Source organism: Gavia stellata, chromosome 18, assembly GCF_030936135.1.
Source record: "Gavia stellata isolate bGavSte3 chromosome 18, bGavSte3.hap2, whole genome shotgun sequence".
NCBI classification, from domain to species: domain Eukaryota; kingdom Metazoa; phylum Chordata; class Aves; order Gaviiformes; family Gaviidae; genus Gavia; species Gavia stellata.
Window position 1 is genome coordinate 12,126,433 of NC_082611.1, and position 23,295 is coordinate 12,149,727.

The following is a 23,295-nucleotide window of genomic DNA, read 5'->3' on the forward strand; positions in this document are numbered from 1 at the left end:
AGAGGCATTTATATCTTTAGCCTGCCACCATAAACTGACACAACCCCAAGAGAAGTATGTGTGCAATGTTTCAGTGATGAGGCATGCCATACTAAATCTTGCAATTTAATAAAGCAGTATCGGGAGCTTTTCCTCTGCATGACTGCACTACAGAAGGATCAAAACCACTACACAGTTTAGATAGGTTACAGCAAGCTAGCTATAGCTGCCTGTTGGCAGCTGACGGTTGGGAGACGCAGCAAAATGCATAAAAGAAATGCAGAGATAGAAGGGAAAAATACTGTAATTTAATTGTAAGCAAAAGTCAGAGTGCTTAGTGCATTGCAGACTGGCAGCTTGATAATTGCCATCCCAGAAATACAAAAGAACCAGGAGATACAGTTGCAAAATGTGTACCAAGTGTTTTTAGCAAACTGATGTAAGTCCTTTGTGGTACAATCTCATGGAAGAATAGTAAAGCACAGGAAGAAATTAATTAGGGAGAAGTACCCATCAGACTTAATTAGAATGCAAGGTTGTAGAATGTATTCTGAAGAAAAAGGGTATTTACTGATAGGAATATAAGGGAAATGGATGGACTTTTATAAAAGAAATACTGTACTAGGTGATCTAATTGCTTTCTTAAACAATGGAAATAAAACTGATCTCATCTGTCTGGATTTAATACTGTATGGTATTAAGCACTAGCAAAACTGGAGAAGATGGGAAATTAGCAGAGACACAACAGAAAGAGGGAAGTATTGTGTTGAAAGGAAGTCCGTAATAGTGCTCTGCAGTTGATTTGGGGACATTCTGGTTTCATGTTCCCATTAACAACCTTGACACAAGAATGGGTCGGCATAGTCAGCACAGAGTTGGATTGTTATGCAGGAAGAACTGGTTGATTTGGCTTTTAGGAGAGAAATGAAATTCCAGTAGAATGCAATAGTTCTTAAAAAGAACTACACAACACCTCTCCTTCCCATGAACAAGAAATGTGGAAACCTGGGGACTCTGACTCGAGAAAACTGAGGAGGAAGACAGTTGGGGCGCAGTGGTCAGCAGTGAAGTGACTGTGAGCTATTGTGTACTTCCTCTGTAAAACTGCAAGTATGTCAGAAGAGATGATTCCAGTAGAAATGTTAACGCCACTGTATGGATCCAGTGAGACCTCATATAGAATATCCTATAAAGTTATTTATATCCCAGAAAGACTAATGAAAACTGTAACGCAAACGGGAAAGTATGATCAGAGAATGAAAAATCTTTTTATGAGAAAAGAATAAAAATTCATTTGTGTAGCTAGAAAGAAAAACAAGGGCTGAGATCTGTTTATGTACAGAGTCTATATCCCATCAGAGGGATACTCACTACAGAAGAAAAATAGGTTTTAAATCAGAAAACAATTTCAGCAATGAAAAAATTTATATGACAAAGTTAAGCTCAGTGAAGTTTGCTTATTATTATGTAGGAAGACTTGGGAATGTCCTGGTAGGCGTAGTGGTGCCAGGAAACGAATAATAATAAAAAAGTCCTAAGCCTATATGGAATTAATTCTTAAGTTTATAGAAGAAATTACACACATGATGTTTGTAACAGCAAGGGAAAAAACTCAGTGAAGTTCAGGCTACTGGATTGTACTTACACAGTAATATGATTGTGCTGGCAGTCAAATACAGAAAAAATGCAGCTCCTGGCACAGTCAGAGGTGTGGTTGCTATGAAAATACAATAGGAAGGTGTCTCTCCAAAATACATCTGCTCTGCTGCTGCACGATCAGTTCGGTTTCCTGTGTTGCTATTTGACCTTCATGAAAGAGAGGCTTTTCTGGCAGTACTAATTTGGGTGGTAAGATTCTCCTTGCATACACAAGATTCTGAGTTCACAGACAGAATAGCGAAGGCCTCAATTCTATAGTAATAAAGCAGCGTAACTTCAGTAGGCTGCTTCAGTATACATGTAGTGTGTCTAGGGTCAAATTTTAATGTTGCTTCAAGCAGAGTAATAAATGGTGGTATCTCTGCTAGCAATTGCTAACAATGCATTCCATTCTTCCTTTAATTATTTTTAACCCTCATCTCCCCTTTTATTTATAATTGATAAAATTGAACTATTTTTCTATACTTAGTTGCATATAAAAGTATAGAAAGTAATTATATTATTAAAATCTGTAATTCTTCGGTTCTAAAAGCCTTCATATATGAAACTTGGTAACGGTAACAAGAAAATAAATTTATTTGACATAATCTTTTCCTGTAATTCTGACTGACTACCTTGAAGAGGAGATTTCTTTTTTATCTTTATGCCAGGAGCATAAAGATTTGCAGTTACAAAGTTAAGAACTGGCATCAATTAGTTAATCTGATTCTGGGCTACCAACCAGAGACAAATACATGGTAGGAGCAGTTTAAGTAAAATGTTCCTGACTTGAATGGGTGAGGTTACTTCTGAAGGTCCTTCCAGCTCTTTTTTAATGATTTTGTAGGAAAGACAGAAATAAAATATTTTCATGATATTTCTTTATTTGTTTTCATGTATGTTAGAAAGAGAACAGAATTCTGCAAATTAAAACAACAGTGTAAAGGTTATGACAACAAAGCCCTTCCTGAGGTCTTTTTTTGTATGTTGTTATAAATCCTTTTTGGTTATCATTCTTTTTACCTGCAGAAAAAACAATAATTATTAAGAAAAATGTTAATGTTGGAAAAATATTTATTATTATATACTACAAAAATTGGTATTAAAATCAATTACTGTTTTGCTTTGAAACTAGAAGTAAAACCTGTATTAGTAAAAACAGATTTTGGATACATTTACATGCAGTAGTTAAAATGCAAACTAAGAAGTCAAGGTAAGAAATCTTATTTGCTATATTTGAAGTGTGCCAAAATGTACACAAAAGAGTCCTATTTTCACCATTCCTCCTAAAAATATTTTATGAATTTGACATGATAGTAAATTGTCTTAACCTTTTTACATTTTTTCAGTTATTCAGATGGTGGATGTTTTTAATGTTTCTCTTTTTCCTTATATTTTTTTTAATACTAGTATCCACCTTTAACCTCTCCAGTTCCCGAATTTCTCAAAACTCCCTCTACAGTCGAACAGCACGTTACACGTTCTACTGCTACAGCTACCCTGACCACAAATACTGTATCTGCAGCAAAGCCTGGGCCAACATTAGTAAAGGTAGGTATCTGTAATAATGGCATCTGAGGACTATGTTCTTAATCTGTGTCCTTTTCCAATGCTATATTTAATGAAAAAATACACGAGTAACGTTAAAGTGCCTATAACTAACAACAACTTTTATTAGTGTTCAAGAGAACATACTGGGTTGTTGACTGAAAGCTTTTGTATGCTAAGATCAACCATTAACACTTGTAGGGACTGGCTCATTATTTCAAGGGGTCCTTACAGTACAGTTGACAAAAGTTTTCAAGCAGAATTATGCACTACATTGCTGTGGAAGTTTTTAAGAAATAAGGACAATAGATTTTTGCAACATTGAGTTTCTACTTTCTATTGGTGAAATTAATCTTTTCTAATCTAGTTTTGTATGGAGAATAATTTAATAGGAACAGAGGCAACCGCATTCATAATCTATCTATAACCAAACTGGTGAACAGCATTGCTCCTTTTCCACAACTATTTTTCTTAGTTCATTTATTGTATAAGCAGAACGCACTGTGTGATAGAAGTTACTGTAGCCTTGTATTTGAATATCAGAAGAACATACTCAGTTCTCTTTTCTGCACTGACCTAGTCAGCAGCATGGAAAACTTTTTTTCAAATACCACTAAGGGGGGGTTTTGTTAGAAGATGCCTATAATATTTCATTTCAGCAACTTTGCCAAAGGTCTTCAGCTGTGTAATGATTATATGTATGTAGAATTCTACCTAACTACATGAAATTAATTCTCTGTTAAATTTACAAGGATGACCTCTAATAGTCAATTTCTAGTATAAATTTGGCTATAGCCAGTGAAATCACTGGACTTTTACCAGCTTACTTAATGCAGGACTTTAATGACAAATTCAGATATTCCCCAAAACAGGCTATCTGTGTAATAAATGTGCATGGATCAACACAGGATTTCTGCTTTGATACCTTCTGTGTGACTAGGTAACTGCCTTCAATTTTTCACTCAAAATAATTTCAAAGCACTTGTAAAGGAGGAGAATTGTACCACATGTGCAGGTATTGCTAATAAGGATACTGCTGAAAGTTTCATAAGAATAATCCTGTAATTTGTAGGACTGTCTGTCCGTGCTTTTAATCTAGACCTGTGTAAGTACTTCAGATCTGCAAGTGTTTACAGACAGACTTTAAGATACCAGCCTTTACTTGTACAAAATGCTACGTGGCTTTGAACTTACCTGTTTAAGAAGAATGCCTCTTTGCAATGACTAGCAGAATCCCTTAGCTTCATTTGTGCCATCTATTAAAAAAACATTCACAAACTTGTGATTTGATGACCCCTTCTTGTGCACAGTATAAGCCAGCTGGAGTACGTTAACTTTTCAAGGATGGTAAGCGATCCTTTGGGGCAGGTTTGCCGGGATAACTGTATTCCGCAACTCTTTGCAGTAAATGCGCTCCTGTATGCTTTATCTTTGTATCTTGCATAACTGCTTGTAAATGAGATGTCCGTTATAGTTGTTTTAATCCTTTCCATCCATAAACAGCAAAGCCACCCAAAGAACCCAAATGATAAGCACCGGAGCAAGAAATGTAAAGAACCTAAGCCAAGGGTGAAAAAATTGAAGTATCATCAATATATTCCACCTGATCAGAAAGGTGAGAAAAATGAGCCACAGATGGACTCCAACTATGCTCGTCTGCTACAGCAGCAGCAACTGTTTTTGCAGCTGCAGATCCTGAGCCAACAGCAACAACACTACAACTACCAGACAATTCTACCTGCACCGCTGAAGTATGTGAAGCATTGTTTGTGTCCTTTAAAGAAAAGATGTGTACATCAGTTATAGACTTCGTGCTTTAGAAGTAAAAGTGTTTTGCAAATGTTCAGAGATGGTTGGAACCCAAGAAAACTTAAATGGCAATGTGCATCACTGTGGGTATTACTTGCCTCATTTAACAAGGTGATGAGGTGGTTCTCTTGTTAAAATACTCCTGAAGTCTGATAAGCCTTTAAGTGGTCCTAGTTATTTTTGTGTGACGTGGAAACAGAACCTCCTACGTGTCAGATGCATTTTTTCCAACCAGATGCATATTTGAAACTCAAAAGCATTTATGCTAAAGCAAGAAAGTTTTGACACCATTTTCACTCAAATATGACTTAGGTAGGCAGAGCAGAAGAGAAGCTTGCAGACAATGGCTTTTACAAAGGCATGTACTGTTGTTATGTTTTTACTGTCTTTTTACATCAGTTTCACAGACCACATTTTTGCAGTTTACAAATAAGAAGAAACAGTCATTTTAAATCAGGTAAAATTTGTATATTGTTTATAGCTTCATCTCTAATGCTTATATGAGTTCCTCATTGGTGTTGATCTTCAGCACTTTTAACAGTGAGAAGCATACTTTCTGATCTATAGGTAAAGCAGTTAGAAGAACAAATCTTCAAAGAGTTGCCAGTACCCTATAGCAGAATGAGAAGCTGACTATCTGCAGAGTTTCATTCTCACCATTGAAGACAATCTTTTCCTGGAAGTGCTTACAGTGTAGCATGCCACAGCCACACAACCCTGAATTCAAATGACTTTCAACTGTTTTTTTTTAAATGAGTTTTCACTGAGTTATTTTTCCTCAGCAAGTGAGGCTAGAAAAGTTACGGATACCGTCTGTGGTTATATTTATAATTACCATGTATCCTAACATTTGGACTAGAGATGTTTCTGCCTGCTTACCCACGCTTCTTATGTTCCATTTACTGACATTTCAGAAACATTTCCTCATACATCAGTTGAATGAAATAAAAGAGCTTACTTATGGTACCTAGTGTAAATGATGGCATTTTTAAATTTTTTACAATTATTTTGAGATCCTTTTATGAGATTCTTCTTATAAGTACAGCTGATAAGAATGCGTCATCTTCAGAGTTAACTGCCTTCACATCGGCCCTTGCTATATATGAACATTGTACATGTATGGAGGGTTGATACATAGAGTTCAATATTATGGGGTTTTTTATTGATGTTGAACAAAAAAGTAACTAGTTGCCCTAGCTGATGATTCATTTGTATAAACTGATTCTGCAGTCCATAGCATCCTTCAGGAATGCCATGACAATGATAAAAACTATGAAGCATAAATTAGTACGCTCAACTGAAGAGAAAATAAAATATCAACCTACTACTTTCTGTTATGTTTTCTTCTCTGTGCTGTTTTACTAAAAATATTTAATGGTAAAGTTTTGTGTTAAATTTATATTTGTAAAAAAATTAATTTGTTCATTAACTTGATAGACATTAGATTCAGAATCACAGCTGCTTGATTGAAAACATAATACATCTAGCATTGACATTTTTGTCCCCCTTATCACTTGAAGGCCACTCAACGACAAACAGAGTAACAATGGGAATACGCCACTGAATACTTTGAACAACAGTACACCAACATCAGCTGCCAGCTCACCGAGACAGAACAGTAATATTCCTAGCCGGAAACCAGGACCTCTACCTTCAAGCTTGGATGACTTGAAGGTAAAAAAGAAGAGGGATTTGTCCATTCCTGTGCATTGCTACAGGTTATAACTTGCAAACTGTTACTGTCAAGAATAAGCCTGGATATTATTTACTAATGAAAACTGTACTTTTCTCTTAACTGTTTAGAATAAGGTTGTCAAAGTTTTCATATACAACTCTTCTGGACTGAAATATTTGTTTTGATTTAGCCTCCTCACAGGCATATGTTCTAGAAATGACATTTATTTCCCAAAGAATTATAAGAGGAAGAATAATTTCAGATGGATTGTATAGGTACATAATTTGATACCCTGGGTAAACTATGAGGTGCACTTTATGTGAAGTTTTAACCAAGGCAGATTTAAACACTGGAACAGTAATTTCCTCATGACAATTTTAGTATATCAATGAAGAGGTTTAGTTAAGCAGTATAAATTAAAAGATGCCCTAAAAATAACATATTCAGAGAGGTCACTGCTATAAAGCCAACACAGAAATAACACAAGTAAAAGAGAATAGAAAATAAGGTATCTTTTTACCAGGGTTCAACACATCATCTGAAAATGAACACTAAATTTCATAAAAGCTTCTTGTGTAATAATGAAGGCATTGCATGGGATTTTCTTCCTTCAGAAATACATTAATAGGAATTAATACTGTGAGGGACCTAATGAAAATGAATCTGAAGAAGCTTGTGGGGGGTTAGGTTCAGATCCTTTCAACAGCAATTACACGAATGTGCCAAACCTGAGCGGAGGAGTAGGGACATCTAGTGTGCAGTTTATTCGTTTCTCCCTTCCTTTCCCAAGGTGTTGGGCTTCTGAGGGATGGGAGTGAGTGTTTTTTTAGACTGGAAGGGATAAAAAAGAGGTTTTGGAAGATCAGATTCTCAGGACAGTAACGCGTGGTTGTTGGTTAAAGCCAATCTTTTAATATGGAACAAGTGTATAAAATGCAGTTCAAACAACAGTGTTTGAAATAAGCTTTTCAAACTTTAAGTTACTAACTACTAACTTTTTAAGATAGTTAAGTTAATATCTGAATTTGTGCTTTGCAGTGATTAAAGCTGTTCACTTATCCATTTCTGCATAATTTATTGGTATTCCTGCTAATGTGGTAACAGTAACATAAGCCATACTTGCAGGCCTGCTGGTGGTGGTTTTAACACTGAATCATCTAAATCAGTTCTGATTAAGAATTCAGAAATGCACTGCTGAAAAACAGAAAAATTGGAATGCACTCTCAAGCAAGTGTAGAGGATACCAGACTGGTGGAAACCGCTGATAAATTGTTAGGTAGACAGTTATTTAACATAAAATTGCCATGGTTCTTAGAGATGTTATGCAAATGGATTGCTCTGACTTTTCATCATTTCCAAATCATGAAAACTTATGATTTAAAATTCTAGAGTGGCAAAGTACTGAAATATTACTGAGGTCACTACCTTTTATTCTTTTAGAGCTGGTTCTAACATACCTATAGCCCAAGTACTCTACAGTTAGATGCAATGTATGTCATAAACAGAAGCCATTCATTGTGACTGTTCTTTTTTAATTGATGTTTTGAAGCACAGAATTAATTTACACTCAAAACATTTGCACTTCACTTTGTCTGTAAGCTTATTGGAAAATTGAGAACATTTTCTATCAGATTAATTTTGACTGCTTGTACTTTTTATGTTTGGAAAAGAAACCCAGATGGCACATAGCTGTAACTGTTCAGTTGCTAATTAGAGAGCGAGCCTTTTGTGTTTGATGGGTCTGTTGAATCATTCAACTGACCTGATAAAATGTCTCAGAAATAGATCTGTCTTGATAGTGTAACAAAGGGGTTCAGCGTGCTAGCGTTCAGTGCTTTTACCTGCACTGCTGCCATCGTCTACAGGTTTGCTTCAAAAGTTTTTAGCCCAGAATTGGAGCTGTAGGTTCATTTTCCCATTTTGAATATTTATGAAAAATCAGCATAACTTTGCTACTATTCATTGTACAATAACTGAACACTACTAAGGTTTTGGCCACTTAAACTGTGAAAGTAAGTAACAGGTCATGGACATGTGCTCACCGATCACGCATGCTCTCAGAACCCAGAGGTGTAATAACTAGCGAATATGCTGAAAAATAATTTTTCTTACTAAGATGTAATAAGGTAGAATGTATATGAGTAAGTTTTTTAATATTTTATTTTTTTTACTATCGTGCTTTATTCTATTTCAGGTAGCGGAGCTTAAAATGGAGTTGAAATTGAGGGGATTACCAGTGTCTGGAACAAAAACAGATCTTATTGAGCGTCTGAAACCCTATCAAGATCTTAATAACAATGGGGTTGCTACCAGTAGCTCTGTTACAGTAACCACTTCTGCTGGGGCCGCAGGTAACACTGGGGAAGTGACTGTGTCATTTCCTGTTGCAACACTAAATAAACCAGTGGCTAATACGATATCCAGCTTTCCTCCAGAAAAAACATCCACCGGACCTGGCTGCAAAGTAGTAAATACTGAAAACATTAGCTCTCCTTTGCCTATATCTCCCTCTCCTTCAGAACAATCTAGTCTAAGCACAGATGATACTAATATGGCAGATACTTTCACAGAAATGATGACCATGATGTCGCCATCCCAGTTCTTAAGTACTTCACCACTAAGAGCAAATATGAGTGATGATAATCAGAATCGCAGTAGTGGAAGCATCTCAGCCATGGAGTTTGATGTAGCAGAAAAGGACCGCAAGCTTCAAGAAAAAGAAAAGCAGATTGAAGAGCTCAAAAGGAAACTGGAACAAGAGCAAAAACTTGTGGAAGTACTGAAAATGCAACTTGAGGTTGAAAAACGGGGACAACAGCAACAGTCTCAGGCTTCTGGTAACTCATCTACTTCAGAACAGAAGCAATTCAGTGCTGCTGTCAAAGATGAAAGTACTCCTACTGACTGCTCTAGTACTAGTCAATCCGTACCTGTAGCTAGTCATTCTCTAGGACAGTCAGTATATACTAGCAGCCAGAATCCAGTTGCCAAAAAGGCGGTTGTTATCAAGCAGGAGATACCTGTGGCCAAAGCTGAACTTCAGAATGCCATTTCTCAATTTTATGTTAATCCACAGAGGCAGCCGCAAACTGCAGTTGTTGCCCAACCTCAAGCTTTGTTAACTACCCAAGGAACTGCACAGCTGCTCCTTCCACTATCTATCCAGGGACCGAATTCTGCCACTGCAGTGCAGCTACCAGTTGGAAATATAAAGTTGCAGGTAAGGGTGTTTTTATTTTTCATCATGTAAACCTCATGGCACTATTTGCATAATTTAGTATAAATAGGTAAATATGCTGCTTGTAAGATTAGCTTAAAAATCAGCCTTAGCCTCTTTTTGCTTTAGGGAAAGGAGTAGAAGAACTTAAGAGCCAATCTCTTTATAACTTCTTCTAGTACTTGCTTTCTTTGCGACTTTTGTTCCCAGAAACTCCTTCCCGGAAAGTAATTGTCTTACCATGTGCTGCCGCCATGCACAGTTGGTTTTGATTTATATCAGCATATACCATCATTTTGTTAACTCCAAAATGTAATAGAGAGCTACAAACCCAGTACTTTGAGGTATACCGGTTAGCAAAATGTGTGTTTGAACTTCCTTGTGATGGCTCATTATATTTAAATATGTGAATGCTAGGTTGTAGAACTCCAGTGGAGTTATAAAAAGAAACCATGGTTACACAAATATTATTTCTAGGCTGATCATAGGTAGTATCACAGTGAATAAATACAGCATAAACCAAGACAGGTTGTAAATGAAGAGTTGTAAGAGTAATATGACCAAGCTGAAACAGTTTAACCTATTGGTGTGAGGTAGAATTGAGCATATACTTCCCAGTGGCATTATTGGGACCAGATTAAATCCCCTGCCCCTCACATGTTACTGTGCCAGCAAAGTATTCTTTCAGCTCCAGCTGTTGTGGCATGTTGTGGGCCTAGGCTTTGGTGCTGGCATGTGCACCATCACATTTAGCAATACTTAGGAGGGCTGTAAAATTCTGATGGGCATGAGCCCCACAGTGTGCAGTGCAAGGGCTATTCCTGGCAGCTACGCACCCAGACAGAGCTTTGTCTAAATTGTTCTAAAATCCTGCTAGAATTCTGTAACAGCCTTAAGCAGCTTGTTCTGGTATTTCACTTCTCTGATACTGCAGAAAGTTTTCTTACTACCAGCTAAAATGGTCTTTTCTGAGGTTAGACATGCTTCTTGCCTTTCAGTGGCTACTGAAAACTACTATGATCTTCTTAAGAACAACCTTTTTCTTGCATCATCAGTTTTGTCCTTCTGGTTACTCAAACCCAGTTCTTATAGTCCTTTCTTACTGGTTATGCTGTCTCTATCTCTTATTATTTTCATTGCTCTCCGCTTGGCCCTGTCCAGTTTGTCTTCATCTTTCTTAAACTCTGCTGGCAAAATAAACACCACCTTTTATCTGGGAACTCACCAGTACCAAACAGAGTAAAAATTTTGTCTCCTATACACAGTTCACGCTCATCCTTCCCAAAATACATGCTATTGCTATTCTACGTAATCTATGCAATAGATCTTCATATTTTGTAATTTACTGTGAGGTACGAATAATGCAAATATTTTATCTTCATCCTTTAGGCTCAATCACAAGCTGGAACACAGACCCCATCACAAATACCTGCTCCTATTTCTTCCTCTGGCCTGGTCCAGACAGCACCTCAGATGCATACTCCACAATCAAAACAAAATACCATCACGCAGCATGCACTTGGTCAGACCCAACAAATCAGAAAGGTTTGTGGATAGCAATAAGCATTATAATAAATAGTTGCGTAATCTAATTCTAGGCAGTGCTTTTAGAATCTTTTATGTGTCATCTACATCATGCATAAATGATCAAGTCACCTAACATCTCTGTACCATGTTTTTCTGTGTGATACAATGGGCTTGTAACTCATTCTTTTTCCAAAATTTTAGTCTGTGCAGGTCTTCATTTTTCAGTTGCAAATCAATACATAAGGCTAAAGACTTTCTATCTTAATGGTACTCTCATAGCACCACTCTTACTATGTTCTGCCTCATGCTTGGCACAACTGGTATACCAGGTATTCCAGCCAGTTTCTCTTATTTGCCACTGGCTCAAAATGGAAGATTCTTGTAGACAGTTCTTAAGAGAAAGCTTTTACCTATGGTTTCAGAGATTTATTCATTTATAGGCATTCCTTTTAGTTTTTCTACTTTCCTTGTTGACTTCATCCTTACTTAGAAAGCAAGCTATGGACTCAGATACTGAGAACAGCAATTCCAGCGAGTCAAAACCCCACCATGCCTACAATACATCTCTTCCTGAGGAATGCAGGGAATGACTCAGACATCCTTCTCTTCCTCTCTGCCCTTTCCCATTCCAAAACAGATGTTCATCAGCACTGGATGCACAGCTGAGTGCCAATCCAGTCATGTTCATATGGTAACTGATACCAACCCATCAGCACCAGTCATCACGGAAGAAAAGGCTTTCTCCTCCTTTGACCCTCTTCCAGGCTGACCTCTATTATTAGGAATTCAGAGATTGGTTTTGGACCTTTATTGCTTCGTTATCAGTGCTATCAACTCCAAGGTTCCTATCACTTGGGAGAATAACGTTTTTCAGCCTGCCGCAAGGAAAGAATAATTCAGAAATAACTGAAATTTCAAGATGAAGAGGGTAATTTTGACAGTATGTTATGTAACTGTTACAAAATACCTCAGCCTTCAAAGTTTGTAGTTCAGTTTACAGAAGTGCATCATAAAACCCCTGTTCTGATGTGATTTGGGACTTCTACCTATGCAGTGTCCTCTAATCTGCTTCTGCTAAGGCTCTTGTTCCAGATGAGAATTTATCTTAGAAGATACATGATTATTGCCTGCCATTCTCTGGACAGCTGGCTAATAAAGGGGAACACAACTAAATGAGCATCATCAGTCTTCAGACTGCTTGTTCAATCTGTCTGATTTTGTGGACATTGAGATTATCCTATAGAAGTCAAAACTGACATATATTCAAAAAGCAGATTTCATCCAGGTTCTCTGGGATTTGGTATGGGGCTAATCTTACCTTGTTAATTTGGCAGGTTCCATATGGAAATATATAGTTCCATATAGTACATCCTGAGGCATGTACTTGTGCCAGAGACTAGCAGTTTGCTTCCTTTGCTGTCTAGAAGTTCGTTGAAATAATTGCAGGAGATAACCAAGAGTTGTACCCTCTGGTCTTTCCCCCTATTCAGATCAGTTGTCATGGAGACTACATAGTTCCCAGCAGACTTTAGTCTGCATCTGGCTGTCCTGGAGCTGAACAGCCTGCCTATCCTAACTGTTTTTCCCACACATCTACTGTCATCTTTTACATAGGAAATCAGACAGCATAATTGCACTGGGTTTTATATCAGGTTGTAAAATACTGATGTGATACAATAGATCAGGACAGTCTTTATGCATTCAGCATTAGATCTACCTGTCTGCTGTTTGCATTTCATGAGGCTTGGATATTTCAGCAGGCAGATTGAGCTAATGAACTGTGAGTGAGTAATGCTATTTATTAATTTAACACTTTTTAGTGAAGTTGGTCTTCCTAATAGTGATCACCTCCATAAATAGTTGTCTTTCAGAACCAGTTTCCCTTGAATCAATCTAGACTTTCTCAGGTAGCTCGGATTTTTATGCAAACCAGCTGATTATTCCATCTATTTTCTCCTACACACTTGAGGTGTCTCTTTACTTTCTAGCTACCACATGGCCCTTGTTCTTCAATTCATTGAGTAATAAGGAGACATCTCCACAGCCATTCACCTCAGTGGTAGACAGCTGGAAAGTACAATAGTTTTCACCCAGATGATCCAGGCGGCTAACAAAAACTGTATTAAGCCCTCACAGCAGACTTAACTTGGTATTCAGAGTGCACTGTACAAAGCTTATCCTAGCTTTATCTCCATTCCCAATCTAAGATTTGTCACACCTTTGTCATAAACGTATCTGGGAGTGATACTGAATTTAAAAGAACAGTCTTATGCACTCATACATTCATGCCTCCCCCTTTAGCTTAAAAATATGAGAAGTAGGCTACTGCTTGGAATTATTTGCAATGAGTGTATGGACTATCAGTTGAAGAAATAAAAAGTTCATATACCAGTAACCAAATTTACAGTTGATACCCAAGTTCACCAGTTGTATCTTTTACCTCTCCCTCACTACTCATAGATATATGTAGTTAAATTAGAATTATATGGCAGAAACCAAACCATTCTGTCTTAAAACAAGGCAGCATAGTGTGGATACATATACTAGTTCGTATCAGGCCAGAAATAAGTCAATTTTATTGACTGTCCACTAGGTGGGGAAATTATGCATACTGTATTAAACAGAGTATGTTCCATACTCTTCTGAACGTATTTCGGAAAAATTATATTACACTTTCTCATGCTTCCTGGAAAATCGCAGGAAAATACTTTTAGTTCTGAGTGATGAATGAAAGCATGTCACAGCACAGAGTTTCTTTCAAAGAGTAATTGTTCTAGATTTACAAATTATTCTACTGTAGGGAAAAATCAGTACAAATAACATTCCCTTAATAGGGAACTTAAGCAAGCAAGTATGTAAAAAAAAAAAGTCTTAAACTTTATTAATGTCATTTAACCAATGTTATTAATTTTTTTAAAACTCCACAAACTAAGACTGATATATTAATCCTTTACAGGTTTTTCCACCTACCACATCAAATACAGTATTTTCCTATCAGACTGCACCAGTTACAACACCTTCACAATCTTTTATTAATAAAACATCAAACTCTAACATTCACACTGGTGGTAATCAGGTTCCCTCTGTGCAGAATGGACCTGCTACTCCTAATAAGGTAAGATTAGCCCAACAATGTTCCGTAAAGTTCAGTTTTATATTATTATTCTTAAATAACATTTGACTATGTACATACTGCAGTTCATTCAAGGAAGAAGAATGCTTTGTAGATTTTAATAATGCATATATGTATGTATGTGTGAGAGAGAGAAAAAACCCTACTATTTTACCCCTAATTACCTATGCTATTGTTTATGAATATGTAGATTGGTATGATGAAATAGGATAATCTGTAGAACTTGATACATCTTGAATTCACTAGAACCTATTGTTTAGTCATAATTTTGTTATTTCACGCAGCCTGGCTCTCCATCTCAAGCTCAGCCTTATATTGTTCAACAGTCCCTCTTCAACAACACAGTATCCAAGACAAAAGATCCTCCTCGTTATGAAGAGGCCATAAAACAGACCCGCAATATTCAGACATCGCTCCGTGAGGTAGTTATTTTCTTCTGTTTAGTATATTAAAAACTTTTTTTTTCTTTAGAATTATCAAAGCCATCACTTCTTTTAGTTTTTTGTTTGGTGTCAAGATTTTCTAACATACCCTGATAATATTTTCATAACTGTGTTTAACTACAGGACTCCTATTTTATGATTCTTTTTATTAAAGCAACAGACATGTAACTAAGTCTTACAGTATCCAGTTGGTGAAATACATATAATTGGGATAATGCTGCTCTTGCTATTTAACAGTAACTATACTTCAACTGACTTGTTTCAAGGATGTATGATACCCAAACTTCAGACTTAAAAGAGCGAAAATATATTCATATTCTCCAAAGTGAGTAAACGTGAGGAGAATGCGTGTGATTGTGTTTATACACACTTAGGCAAACATACATACACATGAGCACAGGTGCTTGCTTCAAAAGAGTCTATATTTAGTGAGCTTGGCGAATAATGTTAAGGAGTGCTTTGTCAGTTTACCATGATACGCTTCATGTTGGAGGAAAGTTGCAAAGAAATCTAATGAGCATCCCTAACCTCATGCATTTCAGAACTATTCCAAAAGATAAAAACCTTGTAGCAATTTAGTATTGGTTGCTGGTTTTGTGGTGGCAGACACTCGCGCAGAAGCATGGGTATCTAATGCCATTTCATATGTTCTTGGCATGCGTGAGCAAAGGCACACAGGTCGTCTTATGTGACTCTTACCACTACCAGTTAGCAAAGTGCCTCCCTGCTGGCCTCTTTTCAGGAGCTAGATCTCCTGATGACAAATTACTTCCCATGTCCAGACTATAACCAGTGGTTTAAAACACTGTTTTAGTTTTGAGACCATCATAAAAGTCTCCCCTTTTCCTAGACTGTTTTTGAAAGAATGGGGTTGTGGGGGTTTTGTTAGCTTTTGCTTAAGGTTCAGATATTCAGGAGATGGCTGTTTAAAACTGTCGATGAAAGCTTCCCCCCTTTAAAAAAGAAAACAACATGAATCTACAAATTGAAAAAAAAACCCCATACCTATCAAAATGCATCTTACATGATGGCTGTTCACAGGATAGCTCTGAGAAAGCAGTTCAGGGTGCACCCCCAAAGTCCTGCAATTACTCCAGATACTTACCCTGCTACAAAACAGGGTTAGTAATTCTCCTTCTTACCCCCAGTTTTCTGCAACTCTGTTCGAGGTTGCCTTGATGAAATCTTTGTCTTGCTTTTCAGATTTTTTCCCTATTCCTTTGTACTGAAACCGACCACAGGGATTACAAGTTATCTCCAAACTATGTCTCTGTTTTCTAGATTAACCATTTCATATGAAAAATTTTAGTCTTGATCATAGGTTAATACTTACGTACTATTGAGAGAAGCGAGGATCAATCAGCTTAGGAAAAAATACTACATGAAAAAGAATAACCCTTTTCTCATGCACTACAGATTTCCAGCGCACACAGTCAGCAGATGGATGATCTTTTTGATATTCTCATCAAGAGTGGAGGTAAGGTAATTGACATCTGTATGATGTAGTGATTTAAAACCTGATAATAAAACCCCAGTGCTATAATCAAAGGAAAGAATTTTTCCAGGGAGAGGAGGTAGAAGCTGTCCAGCCTGGATGGAACTAGTATTTCTGAAAGTTTGCAATAATTACTATTAAAGAAAACATTTACCAAAACACATACAGTCAACCTGCTGTGGAACATCTCTGCTTGTAAATTAGCCCAAGCAGACATTTGCAATAATCCACACAGCATTCAAATGATTCAAATAACACCTTGGGTTAGCACAGATGTATTTTTTATCAAAATTGAAAAAGTTGAGCAAGTCCATATAATGTATATTGAAATTATACAAAAAACTGGAATAAGGTAAGAGTTAAAGTATGTTGATACTAAAATTTCATTAAATATAACCATGCATTATCTATCAACTCTAAACATGAAGGATACCTTACTGGAAAAAGTATGTATGAACTACATAGAGACATTAATGAATAACAGCTTTCTGTATTAGTTAAAATAAGGGAGCTATCAGAAAGGAACTGAAATAAGTAATATACAAAGTAGCTTTGCAGTAAAAGAAGGAGGCTTTCAGGCATAATTAGGCTTTGTAGACTAAGAAGCCATTACAATACTGGGAAATGTTCTGGTGCCAAGCAATTCAATTAACTTAATGTCTTGTACTACTGTCATATAAGGATCTTGACAGCAGTGAATGCCAGGACATAAATGACTGATTGTAGGCTATTAGAAGATTTTAGTCTGATGTATGTAGTGTTTGTATTATCAGAACAGCAAAATGAATCTTACTCCATTGAGTTCCCTGTGGATGCATCTCAAAGTGGGCAAAAGGGGTGGAAGTTGTAAGCCTAAGGATGTATGTAATTATCTTTTCTGAATTCAAGAGTGGTGTTTTTTTTTTTTTTATTACAGAGATTTCCCTTCCAATAAAGGAGGAACCATCTCCCATTTCTAAAATGAGACCAGTAACAGCCAACATCACTACAATGCCAGTGAATACAGTGATATCCCGCCCACCACCACAAATCCAAATGGCCCCTCCTCCTGTGTCCTTAGAACCAACAACCAGCTTGTCTGTAAGTTTGGAAAACCAGCTTGAAGCCCTCTTGGATGGAACATTACCATCAGGTAACGAAATTCCTCAACTGACAAGCAGTAATGAGGACAGAGAGTCATTTTCTTTAATTGAAGACCTCCAGAATGATCTGCTTAATCACTCCAGCATTTTAGATCACTCTCATTCACCCATGGAAACATCCGACCCACAGTTTACCACTAATAATTCTTGCTTGTCTCTTGACCTTCCCGATACAAATTTGGACAATATGGAATGGCTAGACATTACAATGCCTAGCTCCTCATCTGGACTCACTCCTCTCAGTTCTACTGCCCCCAGCGTGTTTTCCACTGACTTTCTAGATCCACAAGATCTACAGTTGCACTGGGATTAAGCTATAGTCAATGAGAACATGACCTACAAGTCTCTTTACAGCAGAGGTCCATTATTATACCATTTTGATTGCAGTTAAGATAAATTAAGACAGTAATGTTTGGAAGAACAAATGCTTGAATCTAATTCCTTATTGATTTTCAAGTTTACAACAGTGAATTACTTTATGCTCCTATCAGTAATGCAGATCAGGGCCCTCTGAAAGCTGTATTTCACAAGTCAAGAAAGGATGCTTGTACTTACTGATTAAAAGTACCCCAAGGTAAATGCATCACAAATGTTTAAGAAAGAAGTTATGTCTCTGACTTTGTAATGCTTAAATGAGCAACGCAACACGGCTAAACTTAGAGAAGTGAGATATCAGCTGTCTGTATTGACACAGTGAGCAAATGTTTGGGGAGGGTGATGTATCACTGCACTTCGTTGTTCCTGTGGATAGCCTGAGCCAGGTTCAAAATGAATGTGAGGGCGAAGGCAAGTAGAAGCACTGGCTGGTTCAGTGAAACTTCATATATATAGTCTCTTAATTTGTTCAAGTTGTTTTTATATTTTGGTTTTGTGGTTTTTAAAACTCTTCCCCCATTCTTTAATCATGAGGGAAGAATTTAACTGCATCCAAAGGGACATTAAGTGTAACTGCAAGAAATCCACTGTAGCTACGCCAGGTAATATTAAGAACACTGAATTTTGTATAGCAATGCTCTGGATTTAATAGCTAGGTTTTAATGTGTATATCAGACAGTTATTTGTATACTCTTTGTATAGCTTATTTTTGTGAACAGAGGGGAACAGTGGTCTTCAAACGAGATTATTACAATGGAAATAATAAATATCCTAATTTACTTCGTGTTTGAGGGTATTTCTTAGATCATTGAATCCAGTATCTCAGCATATTAGAACAGTTTGAGGAAGTAGAAAAGTGTAATTAATGCTGTTGTGCACTATGATCCTGCAAGCATCTATGCAAGAGTAGTCCCAATGCTGTCAGTAAAAGATGTTTGTAGGATCAGACCGAGTTGCAGGGGACAGTACTGACAGGATAAGCATCATTTCTTAATGAATACTTTGTCTATTGAACAGCTTTGTCTACCACTACATAACATCAGGGAAGCTAAACAGAGAAGCTGCTCAGTGAGAATCCTAAATGGCATACACTTACGGAAAATTATAAAATGCTAATAAGCAGTATCAGGATCTACTATGCCTAAGAAGGCGTATTTCATACCTGAAACAGATAATAGCAAAAATAAAGTTCCTCACAGCACAGCACATGAAAATACTATTTTTTTTAAAGCCCTTACTTGTTTTTTTCAGAGTCTATTATGAAAACAGTTGTAAAAACAAACAAAAAATGCAAATAGAAATAAAATACTTTGTAATTCTATGGTTGTCTCTCAGGTAATAGCTGTTAAGTGTTGCCATAGATGACGTAGGCTGATAATCAAACCTAAAACTGGAATTATTTCCTATTAGGGAATTCCTAGATTAAGATAAAATGAAACAGTCCCCTATTTCCTGAACAATGGAAATGTGATATGTTTTCTAGTCTGAAAACTGATCTCATTGCAGAATTCTTTCCTCACCACCAACGTTCAAAAATAAAGTTCTGTAGGAACTAATGAAAAAATGCCGTGAAGCTTTTGCTTACTTAGAGTAATGATATGTATCAAAGAAATAATGAAAACAGAAAGTAGCTGTTAACTATTTAGCAACCTCTACCACATTAAAAACAAACAAAGACACACAAATCACTCATGTTAACATCAAACAAAATACTCATCAGAAAATGTTCTGGAATTAACTGCCAATTTATGTCTCCAGATATACAATGCAGTCTGGTTTACTATTTACAGAATTCCATTGGCTTTAGATAAAATAGTAGATTCTATCATGGATTCAGGTTTTAAACTGGCATCATAAGTTTGCATCATATCAGTTATCAGCACTTTAAATCATTATATATCTTCAGTGGTTTTACAGGCCAGGATTTACTTTAATTTGAAACCAAGTACAGGAAAACAATCTATGGAGATTTTCACAACAAAAGATGAAGTTGAAAGACATATTTCCTTATTCCTTCTTGCTGTATGTACAGTACTTGAGCACAATATTACACATGGACTGTCTGCCTTAAATTTTGATGGTATAGGACTCTTCAATAACATTGAACAAATACATTCAACTTTTTGCATTCCTTTCCATCATATTATCTTGGGAGCTAATACTCTGAGATACTAAGTGCCCTCAGCTGTTACAAGAATAAGAATTAAGGACTCTTGGTCTGATAGGAACAATTTTGAATGAAATTTACTGTTCTGCAGTACTGTCAATTTATTATGTGTGATACACCAGACTTCATACCACTTACGTGTGGTTAGTTACCCCTTTTTGACCCTGTCTTCTGATTAAGAGGCAAGTAAATTAATTTTTAGGGGACAAATTAACCCTAGAGCAACTGTACTGTCATTTTTTATGTGCATGTAAATAGAGCTTAAAACTGGCAAAGTCATCTTGCTACAAAACTATCCTTCTTGGCAGTGTAGAATGTTAACTAATCCATAGGAGTCTATGTGCAGAAATAAACCCAAACAGTTGAGATGTGTTGTTATCAGTACAGTATAGCTTTCTACTCTAAAAGTCTATTTGCAAAAAAAAAATATACAGGTATATTATTAAAAAATTGAGGGATCATTTTAGTTTTTAAAGTACAAATATTCTAGTGTAGGGAATATGTGATTACTTTTTTGTACATTTCAGAATTATGTGTATTAAACCTTATATACAATGGTTTGCTTTAGACTTTGTTCTGAAATGTGATATATTTGCCATAGTTATATATGCCTGTTATGGCAGAAATAGGTTTTGCTTAGACTTTTGTGTGTGCATGTTTTACATGACAATTTTTGTAACACAAATACAATACATCTTAGAAATTTAATCATGACTGTGCAGTTTGACTGTACAGAACTGAATATATTTCTCATTAAGAGAACAGTTGCAAAGGAATGCACTGGCACTAAATTTGCCATTTAATGGCTGCAGTATAGTAATAGAACACATCCTATCAAATGTGTTGTTAGTAGATCCTTCAGAGTAATTAAGAATACCATTTTATCAGTGTGAAAATCAAAAGTTGGTGTTTACAATTCTAGACATGGAGAGAGCTCAGACGTGTTTTACAAGGCTAATGTTGATCAAGAGGAGTCACATCCTGCATTTAATACAGAAATGGTATTTGTTACGCACTTTTAGTGCCATTCAGCATTAGTTAAGTAAGTTTACAAGCAAAATTTTGTTTAACATTATAAATAGTTAAGAAATCATTGTCATAAATTTAGCAGTTCTCTCTGAGTATAAAATGAATTTATGGCAGTTGTTCTCTACAGAAATTTAGAGCCTAATCTAGCAATGTGGGCTTGCAGAATCAGACCTTTAAAAAGCTGAGGCCACAGCTTTTAGAAATAATCACTACTTAATACTGAAATTTCTTTCCAACGTATTTCTAAATTCACCAACAGGAGTTATGTTCAAGGAGGCAGATGATCAAAATAGAAGTTTCAATATTAAACTTTTATGTTGCGTAACCTCAAACATTCAGCTGCCTGAAAAGTGTAGGCACTGTAATTGGAAACCAAGCACAAGCTGCTGCACTGCTTTCAAGGCAGAGAAAATGCAATTACAGAATACATTTAACTGGAAGGGCATTATGTAATCAAAACACAGTAAAGCTCACCGATGTAAACAATTATTATTTGGATGGCTTCTTCAGTGTATTACAAACTTAAAGCAAATTCTATTGAAACTGGAAAACAAATTTCTTCCACTTATCTCTAGTAAATGTTCCGTTAAAACTCTTTATATTGTGGTCTATTAAATTGCCTTTTGATGACTTCTAGACCATACTACAGACGGTTTTTTATGTGAGATACGTGGAATGGAGTTGCATATAGTATATACATGGCCAATAAAGAGCATCCATTAAAATCTGAAGTAATCTCAAATATTCCTTTTATACCAGTTTGTTAGGAATAAATATAAAGCGCAAAAAAGACACCTACATCATTCTGTAGTGTCCAATACTGAATATAAGGACTTTTGAAGTTAAAAATACATAAATGTATTTGTAGAAATCTAGCCAAAAAAGCCATTCTAGCTATGAGAGCAAATTCTCAATAAAAAGCAGGGAATGGTTAATAACTATATAATCACACTATTTTTATAAAAAATACAGCTCAGATATTCAAAAGACAGCCTAAAATAAATTATAATAATATAAAAATTTAAATAGGAACCAAAGCATTGCCATTTATATTGCCAAAGGAGGCACTTTGTATTTTGAAGCATAGGAAATTAAATCCCCAAAAGTATTATCCATACTTTTTTAAAATTAAGGATGTAGATATTTTCAAAGCTGTTTTTGATGTTTAACAGTACAGACTTGTTTTTGTTGTTTGAGAAATTTGTATTAAGTAATAGCACAAGCTTTTTTCCAATAGGATTTTTCTTCACAATACTGCTTGCAGTAGAAATAACGCTAACCCTAGCAGGTGTTTCTCTTCTCTTTTTCATAGTCGTAATTATGTCTTAGCATCTCATTTTGTGAAAAGAAGAAGATAGACACCTGTCTCTAGGGCCCCCTTCATTTAAGCACTACTTTACTAAATGCAAATTATGCCAATCAGGGCGTCAGTTTATGTATTGCCTTTCTATAAAAAACCATGATGCCTTTGTATTTGCTGTTTGCACCCCTAGAATCAATTCCATATGTTTGAATGCCATATGTTTTGCACATTGTACTGTATATATGTAATGCATACTGTATTTTTATATGTGTACTACATTTATCAAATATTTTGTACATAGTGGCAATATTGTAGCTACTGAGGAAATGTTTGATATTTCAGCATTTTTGCTAAGTGTCTCAAATAAAAAATGAAAACTGTGTTCATTTGTCTATGCTTACTACTTAAAAGTGGAAAATACCATTAATAATAATAATAATCAACAAAAATTCTGACTCTTATGAGTGGGAAAGATTTGGCCTATGTTCTAAGTATCTTTCTCACAAAAAGGAATAGGAATGAAATCTGCACTTAGACAAACTCCAAAAGAATGATGGTTTGTCTTCAAAATCAGAGCCAAAATCTGTAAGAATAGAGATTTCCTGAACTCTCGAAGTTTAGGTTTGGACTTTTTTTTTTTTTAAAGCAATACTATTATATTAATTTTTTTGCTGTTTTTTATTCTTTTCTCAAGAAAAGGTAGGGTAAGAACACAGACTTTGCAGTACTTCTGTCAATTAAAAAAAAATTTAAAATCCTAATGTGTGCACAAGTATAACTATCTTGCATAACACACAGGTAAAATGTGTGATCAT

The 23,295-nt window shown here is 36.0% G+C and overlaps 1 protein-coding gene across 2 annotated transcripts in view; it reads left to right on the forward strand.

Moving 5' to 3' along the window:
• The window catches only part of MRTFB (myocardin related transcription factor B), a 62,668-nt gene extending 39,807 nt beyond the window's left edge, over window positions 1-22,861 (forward strand). For both annotated transcript variants that reach the window (XM_009808162.2, XM_059826704.1), the window contains exons 7-15: window positions 3,028-3,168; window positions 4,669-4,916; window positions 6,495-6,648; window positions 8,844-9,869; window positions 11,256-11,411; window positions 14,350-14,508; window positions 14,811-14,948; window positions 16,386-16,446; window positions 17,381-22,861. In XM_009808162.2, coding sequence (XP_009806464.2) covers window positions 3,028-3,168; window positions 4,669-4,916; window positions 6,495-6,648; window positions 8,844-9,869; window positions 11,256-11,411; window positions 14,350-14,508; window positions 14,811-14,948; window positions 16,386-16,446; window positions 17,381-17,919 — 2,622 coding nt within the window. In that variant the 3' untranslated portion in view covers window positions 17,920-22,861. The remainder of the gene's footprint in view (window positions 1-3,027; window positions 3,169-4,668; window positions 4,917-6,494; window positions 6,649-8,843; window positions 9,870-11,255; window positions 11,412-14,349; window positions 14,509-14,810; window positions 14,949-16,385; window positions 16,447-17,380) is intronic.
• The last annotated feature ends 434 nt before the right edge of the window (window positions 22,862-23,295 follow it).